Below are 8,887 nucleotides of genomic sequence, written 5' to 3' on the forward strand. Positions count from 1 at the left end.
TCTCCCTTTTCCCTCCTCCCCCCTCTCCCTTTTCCCTCCTCCCCCCTCTCCCTTTTCCCTCCTCCCCCTCTCCCTTTTCCCTCCCCCCTCCCTTTTCCCTCCCCCCACCCCCTCTCCCTTTTCCCTCCCCCCCCCACCCCCTCTCCCTTTTCCCTCCTTCCCCCCCTCTCTCTACTCTAACAGCTCCTTTCTTTTCTCCGCTTTCTCCCCCCTCTTTCCACTCCCGCTTCTCCCCTCCTCCTCTCCCCCCTCTTTCTCTTTTCCCTCCTCCTCCTCTCTCTCTTTTCCCTCCTCCTCTCCCCCTCTCTCTTTTCCCTCCTCCTCTCCCCCTCTCTCTCTTTTCCCTCCTCTTCCCTCCCCATCTCTCTCTTTTCCCTCCTCCTCCTGTCCCCCCTCTCTTTTCCCTCCTCCTCTTCCCCTCTCCCTCTTCCCTCCCCCCTCTCTTTTCCCTCCTCCTCCTCTCCCCCTCTCTCTCTTTTTCCTCCTCCTTTCCCCCTCTCTCTCTTTTCCCTCCTCCGCCTCCTCTCCCCTTTCTTTCTTTTTTTCCTCCTCCTCCTCTCCCCCTTCTTTCTCTTTTTCCTCCTCCTCCTCTCCCCCCTCTCTCTCTTTTCCCTCCTCCTCCTCTCCCCCCTCTCTCTCTTTTCCCTCCTCTTCCCTCCCCATCTCTCTCTTTTCCCTCCTCCTCCTCTCCCCTCTCTTTCCACTCCCGCTTCTCCCCTCCTCCTCTCCCCCTCTCTCTCTTTTCCCTCCTCTCCCCCCTCTCTCTCTTTTCCCTCCTCCTCCTCTCCCCCTCTCTCTCTTTTCCCTCCTCCTCCTGTCCCCCCTCTCTTTTCCCTCCTCCTCTTCCCCTCTCCCTTTTCCCTCCCCCCTCTCTCTTTTCCCTCCTCCTCCTCTCCCCCCTCTTTCCACTCCCTTTTCTCCCCTCCTCCTCTCCCTTCTTTCTCTTTTCCCTCCTCCTCTCCCCCTCTCTCTCTTTTCCCTCCTCCTCTCTCTTTTTTCCCTCCTCTCCCCCTCTCTCTCTTTTCCCTCCTCCTCCTCTCCCCCTTCTTTCTCTTTTTCCTCCTCCTCCTCTCTCTTTTCCCTCCTCCTCCTCTCCCCCCTCTCTCTTTTCCCTCCTCCTCATCTCCCCCCTCTCTCTCTTTTCCCTCCTCTTCCCCTCTCCCTTTTCCCTCCCCATCTCTCTCTTTTCCCTCCTCCTCTCCCGCTTCTCCCCTCCTCCTCTCCCCCCTCTTTCTCTTTTCCCTCCTCCTCCTCTCCCCCTCTCTTTTTCCCTCCTCCTCTCCCCCCTCTCTTTTCCCTCCTCCTCCTCTCCCCCTCTCTCTTTTCCCTCCTCCTCCTGTCCCCCCTCTCTTTTCCTTCCTCCTCTTCCCCTCTCCCTTTTCCCTCCCCATCTCTCTTTTCCCTCCTCCTCCTCTCCCCCCTCTCTCTCTTTTCCCTCCTCCTCATCTCCCCCCTCTCTCTCTTTTCCCTCCTCTTCCCCTCTCCCTTTTCCCTCCCCATCTCTCTTTTCCCTCCTCCTCTCCCGCTTCTCCCCTCCTCCTCTCCCCCTCTTTCTCTTTTCCCTCCTCCTCCTCTCCCCCTCTCTTTTTCCCTCCTCCTCTCCCCCCTCTCTCTTTTCCCTCCTCCTCCTCTCCCCCTCTCTTTTTCCCTCCTCCTCTCCCCCCTCTCTTTTCCCTCCTCCTCCTCTCCCCCTCTCTCTTTTCCCTCCTCCTCCTGTCCCCCCTCTCTTTTCCTTCCTCCTCTTCCCCTCTCCCTTTTCCCTCCCCATCTCTCTTTTCCCTCCTCCTCCTCTCCCACCTCTTTCCACTCCCGCATCTCCCCTCCTCCTCTCCCCCCTACTGCTGGGTTCACACTGGGTGGAATCCCCTGCAGACCTTCTGCACCGAGATTCCGCTGGTAATTTCTATGCTGGGATAAACCAGCAAAGTGGACGCGATTTGCATAAATGTCATCCATATGCTGCGGCCGCGCCGCGCTGAAAGTGCCCGGCTGCGGCCATATCTCCTCTATGGGGAAGGGCTGACCGCAGCGGAATAGGCGGCTTGAGATCCCGTGGGACTTAAAGCTGCGGAAACCTCGCACCCTTTCTGCGCCGTCCTACTGCGGTCATTCCGCGGGATTTCCCCCCATGTGACAGCAGCCTCAGGCTGGGTTCTCACAGGCCCGATTCCCAGCAGAAATCTCACCGTTCGGCCGCAGCAAAAAAAAACCGACATTTCCGCCGGTAAAAGCACTGCTTCAAAACCCGCGGCACTTGGCTGTGGGTGCTGAAGGGGCCGGGCCGCGGCACTTGGCTGTGGGTGCTGAAGGGGCCGGGCCGCGGCACTTGGCTGTGGGTGCTGAAGGGGCCTGGCCGCGGCACTTGGCTGTGGGTGCTGAAGGGGCCGGGCCGCGGCACTTGGCTGTGGGTGCTGAAGGGGCCTGGCCGCGGCACTTGGCTGTGGGTGCTGAAGGGGCCTGGCCGCGGCACTTGGCTGTGGGTGCTGAAGGGGCCTGGCCGCGGCACTTGGCTGTGGGTGCTGAAGGGGCCTGGCCGCGGCACTTGGCTGTGGGTGCTGAAGGGGCCGGGCCGCGGCACTTGGCTGTGGGTGCTGAAGGGGCCGGGCCGCGGCACTTGGCTGTGGGTGCTGAAGGGGCCTGGCCGCGGCACTTGGCTGTGGGTGCTGAAGGGGCCGGGCCGCGGCACTTGGCTGTGGGTGCTGAAGGGGCCGGGCCGCGGCACTTGGCTGTGGGTGCTGAAGGGGCCGGGCCGCGGCACTTGGCTGTGGGTGCTGAAGGGGCCTGGCTGCGGCACTTGGCTGTGGGTGCTGAAGGGGCCGGGCCGCGGCACTTGGCTGTGGGTGCTGAAGGGACCGGGCCGCGGCACTTGGCTGTGGGTGCTGAAGGGGCCGGGCCGCGGCACTTGGCTGTGGGTGCTGAAGGGGCCGGGCCGCGGCACTTGGCTGTGGGTGCTGAAGGGGCCTGGCCGCGGCACTTGGCTGTGGGTGCTGAAGGGGCCTGGCCGCGGCACTTGGCTGTGGGTGCTGAAGGGGCCTGGCCGCGGCACTTGGCTGTGGGTGTTGAAGGGGCCGGGCCGCGGGCTTTTCTGCTGCTCCTATAGAGAGGAGCGCGGCCGCAGCGGAGTTAAAAAAAAAAAAAGGACCGTGCCGCAGAGCCGACTTCTGCCGTGACGCATTCGCCGTCCCGTGTGAGTCCCGTCCACATGGCTGGCTAACCCTGCGATTAACCGGCGTAGGCGGGTTTTCCGATTTCCGTGGATCAGCCCTGTGTGAACCCTCCTCCCTCTAGCCTTCCTCCCTCTTCGCTCCTTCCACCTCCCTCTTCCACCTCCCTCTTCGCTCCTCCCTCTTCCACCTCCGTCTTCGCTCCTCCCTCTTCCACCTCCCTCTTCGCTCCTCCCTCTTCCCTCCTCCCCTCCTCCCCTTCACTCTCTTTTCCCCTCCATTGGGTTGTAGTAGGAATAAGCTCCTCCCCCTCCGGTCATGTGACCTGACGTCATCGGACCTCCTAGGCGCCCATACACTTGAGCATCCTGGCTGAGGTGAGCTGCTGCGTCCCGTCTATTATATACTGCTGTATGTGACGTCAGGAGCTGCTCTCCCACCCGGTCAGGTGATGTCATCAGGGGGTCCTGAAGAGCGGGAGCAGCACCATCAGGCGGTATATACAGTCTGATCTACGTACAGGGCTCATCTGTGCTATATACTGTTATACGGGGCTCGTCTGTACTATATACCGTTATACGGGGCTCGTCTGTACCATATACCGTTATACGGGGCTCGTCTGTACTATATACCGTTATACGGGGCTCGTCTGTACTATATACCGTTATACGGGGCTCGTCTGTACTATATACCGTTATACGGGGCTCGTCTGTACCATATACCGTTATACGGGGCTCACCTGTACCATATACCGTTATACGGGGCTCACCTGTACTATATACCGTTATACGGGGCTCGTCTGTACTATATACCGTTATACGGGGCTCACCTGTACTATATACCGTTATACGGGGCTCGTCTGTGCCATATACCGTTATACGGGGCTCGTCTGTGCCATATACCGTTATACGGGGCTCGTCTGTACTATATACCGTTATACGGGGCTCGTCTGTACTATATACCGTTATACGGGGCTCGTCTGTACTATATACCGTTATACGGGGCTCGTCTGTGCCATATACCGTTATACGGGGGCTCGTCTGTGCCATATACCGTTATACGGGGCTCGTCTGTACTATATACCGTTATACGGGGCTCGTCTGTACCATATACCGTTATACGGGGCTCGTCTGTACCATATACCGTTATACGGGGCTCGTCTGTGCCATATACCGTTATACGGGGCTCGTCTGTGCTATATACCGTTATACGGGGCTCGTCTGTGCTATATACCGTTATACGGGGCTCGTCTGTACTATATACCGTTATACGGGGCTCGTCTGTACTATATACCGTTATACGGGGCTCGTCTGTACCATATACCGTTATACGGGGCTCGTCTGTACCATATACCGTTATACGGGGCTCGTCTGTACCATATACCGTTTATACGGGGGCTCGTCTGTACTATATACCGTTATACGGGGCTCGTCTGTACTATATACCGTTATACGGGGCTCGTCTGTACTATATACCGTTATACGGGGCCCGTCTGTACTATATACCGTTATACGGGGCTCGTCTGTGCTATATACCGTTATACGGGGCTCGTCTGTGCTATATACCGTTATACGGGGCTCGTCTGTACCATATACCGTTATACGGGGCTCGTCTGTACCATATACCGTTATACGGGGCTCGTCTGTACTATATACACTATATACCGTTATACGGGGCTCGTCTGTACTATATGCCGTTATACGGGGCTCGTCTGTACTATATACCGTTATACGGGGCTCGTCTGTACTATATACCGTTATACGGGGCTCGTCTGTACCATATACCGTTATACGGGGCTCGTCTGTGCCATATACCGTTATACGGGGCTCGTCTGTACCATATACCGTTATACGGGGCTCGTCTGTACCATATACCGTTATACGGGGCTCGTCTGTGCCATATACCGTTATACGGGGCTCGTCTGTGCCATATACCGTTATACGGGGCTCGTCTGTGCCATATACCGTTATACGGGGCTCGTCTGTGCCATATACCGTTATACGGGGCTCGTCTGTGCCATATACCGTTATACGGGGCTCGTCTGTGCCATATACCGTTATACGGGGCTCGTCTGTGCCATATACCGTTATACGGGGCTCGTCTGTACCATATACCGTTATACGGGGCTCGTCTGTGCCATATACCGTTATACGGGGCTCGTCTGTGCCATATACCGTTATACGGGGCTCGTCTGTACCATATACCGTTATACGGGGCTCGTCTGTACCATATACCGTTATACGGGGCTCGTCTGTACTATATACCGTTATACGGGGCTCGTCTGTGCCATATACCGTTATACGGGGCTCGTCTGTACCATATACCGTTATACGGGGCTCGTCTGTGCTATATGCCGTTGTACGGGGCTCGTCTGTGCTATATACCGTTGTACGGGGCCCGTCTGCCCCATGCGCCGTTGTACGGGGCCCGTCTGCCCCATGCGCCGTTGTACGGGGGCCCGTCTGCCCCATGCGCCGTTGTACGGGGGCCCGTCTGCCCCATGCGCCGTTGTACGGGGGCCCGTCTGCCCCATGCGCCGTTGTACGGGGGCCCGTCTGCCCCATGCGCCGTTGTACGGGGGCCCGTCTGCCCCATGCGCCGTTGTACGGGGGCCCGTCTGCCCCATGCGCCGTTGTACGGGGGCCCGTCTGCCCCATGCGCCGTTGTACGGGGGCCCGTCTGCCCCATGCGCCGTTGTACGGGGGCCGCACGGGGCCCTATGGGATTGTTTCAGACGTCGTGGCGCGCCCTGAGCGCAGCGTTTGGTGGTTGGCTGGATGGCAGGCGGCACGCTCCGGGCGATTCTCGTATATGGTGTAGTGGAGTGTTATTTTATGTTTTGCGCTTACCCTCGGGGGGGTTGTGCGGATCACCACGGATGTGTGCTTATTTATGGGTAGGGGGTGCAGCTCTGGGGGTCATCCAGTAAACTCTGCTTCTCCTGTCGGGAGCTACCTATCCAACTGGGACCGCCTCGTGTGTTGCCGCGGTCTGGGGAGGGGGGGGAGGGGGGCTCGTGCGTTGCCGCGGTCTGGGGAGGGGGGCTCGTGCGTTGTCGCGGGAGGGGTGGGGGAGGGGGGGCTCGTGCGTTGTCGCGGGAGGGGTGGGGGAGGGGGGGCTCGTGCGTTGCTGCGGTCTGGGGGGGAGGGGGGCTCGTGCGTTGCTGCGGTCTGGGGAGGAGGGGGGCTCGTGCGTTGCTGCGGTCTGGGGGGGAGGGGGGCTCGTGCGTTGCCGCGGTCTGGGGGGGGAGGGGGGCTCGTGCGTTGCCGCGGTCTGGGGGGGGGGGAGGGGGGCTCGTGCGTTGCCGCGGTCTGGGGGGGGGGGGGGGGCTCGTGCGTTGCTGCGGTCTGGGGGGGGGGGGGGGCTCGTGCGTTGCCGCGGTCTGGGGGAGGGGGGGGGGCTCGTGCGTTGCCGCGGTCTGGGGGAGGGGGGCTCGTGCGTTGCCGCTGTCGGGGGTCGTCGTGATTTAGACATTTTCCTATAAAACCCCTCCTTTTGGGGGCTCTGTGTTCCTTTCTCTCTCCCCTCTTCAGTAGGTGTTGTAGCTGGCGCCGGCCATCGGCCCGCCGGGGGTTAGGTGGCATGCCCCTTTTGCAGTGTGTATCATGTTGGCATTGGTTCGGTCCGGAGGGGAGTGAAGTATGCCCATCTGTGGCCGCGGCGCCCCCCAATGTCGCCAATCAGCGTCTGAGCCCAGAACCGTTTGTCAGATTTTGGTGGGGGGCATCTGGGGCGCTCCTGGTACCTAGCCGGACCCCCAGAGCAGGTCTGCCACCATCGCCCTTTACAGAGGCCCACCCTGACGTGAGGGAGCTTCTGTTTGCATGGCGGTGGTGTAATAAATGGCGCGCGTCCATCTTTGGCGTTCCTTCGGGTGTTTTGCACGGGGGAGGATTGCACAATGCTAGTTTTACGAAGCCGATGCGAGGGGTCATTAGCCCAAAAACGCCTCGCGTCCGCGGGGTACCCACATGCTGGCACGCGATATCTGGAGTGTCACAATGCCCGTGGGAAATGAGCCTGAATGACGACTACAACCCTCATCCTCCTGTCCTTCTTCCGCAGAGCATGGCTGAGCAGACCTCTCTTCAGGAGCGCCCCTCTGCCCACCGGCGCCGGCCGGCTCCACGCCCGTCCCGCGGCCCCAACGACATCTACGTCAACACAAAGACTGACTTTCGGGCCCAGCTGTCTCGGTGTCGCCGCCTGCTGGAGAGCGGCAGTCAGAAGGAGCTTAGGGTCCACGGACTGGGCCTCGCCATCGGCCGTGCCATTAACCTGGCCTTACAGCTGCAGCTCGCCATGCCCGAGACCCTCCTGTCTGCCAGCACCTCCACTGTGGAGCTGACTGATGACCTGGAGGCGGAGGGTGGAGAGGACGCCGAGGCGGGCACCCGCAACAGGAACAACTCTGCCATTCACATCCGAGTATACCGCCCCCATGAGGAGTGAGCCGGGACTGCGGGACTCTGTAAATACTCTGCTGCAGTTACAGCATGGACTGCGCTCCAGTCGCATCCAGAGCTGCAGTGATATCACACCTGTTACTCCAGTCGCATCCAGAGCTGCAGTGATATCACACCTGTTACTCCAGTCGCATCCAGAGCTGCAGTGATGTCACACCTGTTACTCTAGTCGTATCCAGAGCTGCAGTGATGTCACACCTGTTACTCCAGTCGCATCCAGAGCTGCATTGATGTCACACCTGTTACTCTAGTCGCATCCAGAGCTGCAGTGATATCACACCTGTTACTCTAGTCGCATCCAGAGCTGCAGTGATGTCACACCTGTTACTCTAGTCGCATCCAGAGCTGCAGTGATGTCACATCTGTTAATCCATATTTAGATAAGATGACCGTGGGGCAAGCAATGGCCACCCCTCGCCCCACACATAGTGGCTGCGGTCCTGCTGCACGAGCTCTAGTATCGCTGGCTCACAGTGAGGCGGCTGCAGGAGATTCCTCTCCTCCCTCCCTCTATTAAGTTAACACAGTGGCTGTTCAGTACTGAGCAGCTGCTATTTACACGGAGCGATCAGCTGATCGCCTGTGGTTTCTGCAGCATATGGCGCTGGCCGATCAGCTGATCGCTCGGTGTAACCAGCAGCCATCAGTACTGAACGGCCGCTGTGTTATGGAAATCCCAGATCCAGTAGAATAAGTGATGTAACTACAGCTCTGGCTGTGACTAGAGGACATCCTCTACGGGAGGGCTGTGCTGGGACTTGTGGTGCCTCCCACACTGTGAATCTTCTGTTTCCAGCAATAAATATCCCTGGGTCCGAATGTGTTATGAAGTGTAGAATGTCATCCATTTAAAGGTGTGGGGGGGCTTGTTACTGCTGACGCCCACCGACAGGTGGGTGGGCGGGCGGGCTTGATACTGCTGACGCCCACCGACAGGTGGGTGGGCGGGCGGGCTTGATACTGCTGACGCCCACCGACAGGTGGGTGGGCGGGCGGGCTTGATACTGCTGACGCCCACCGACAGGTGGGTGGGCGGGCGGGCTTGATACTGCTGACGCCCACCGACAGGTGGGTGGGCGGGGCTTGATACTGCTGACGCCCACCGGGCGGGCGGGGCTTGATACTGCCGACGCCCACCGGGCGGGCGGGGCTTGTTACTGCTGACGCCCACCGGTGGGCGGGCGGGGCTTGTTACTGCTGACGCCCACATACAAGCCCTGCCCACCAGCCTGCAGCGTGTGACACCCACATACAGGC

The 8,887-nt window shown here is 59.8% G+C and overlaps 1 protein-coding gene across 2 annotated transcripts; it reads left to right on the plus strand.

Annotated features, from left to right (window-relative positions):
• Positions 1-3,460: 3,460 nt before the first annotated feature.
• On the plus strand, positions 3,461-8,449 carry POP7 (POP7 homolog, ribonuclease P/MRP subunit). Of its 2 annotated transcripts, none has more exons than XM_066593933.1 (2): positions 3,461-3,541; positions 7,230-8,449. In XM_066593933.1, exon 2 carries the CDS (start codon positions 7,233-7,235, stop codon positions 7,614-7,616), a length of 384 nt encoding a protein of 127 aa, XP_066450030.1. In that variant the 5' UTR covers positions 3,461-3,541; positions 7,230-7,232; the 3' UTR covers positions 7,617-8,449. The 2 variants fall into 2 exon arrangements, with proteins under 2 accessions (XP_066450030.1, XP_066450029.1); XM_066593932.1 differs by having other exon boundaries at positions 3,523-3,660.
• The last annotated feature ends 438 nt before the right edge of the window (positions 8,450-8,887 follow it).

Source organism: Eleutherodactylus coqui, chromosome 2, assembly GCF_035609145.1.
Source record: "Eleutherodactylus coqui strain aEleCoq1 chromosome 2, aEleCoq1.hap1, whole genome shotgun sequence".
Taxonomy (NCBI): domain Eukaryota; kingdom Metazoa; phylum Chordata; class Amphibia; order Anura; family Eleutherodactylidae; genus Eleutherodactylus; species Eleutherodactylus coqui.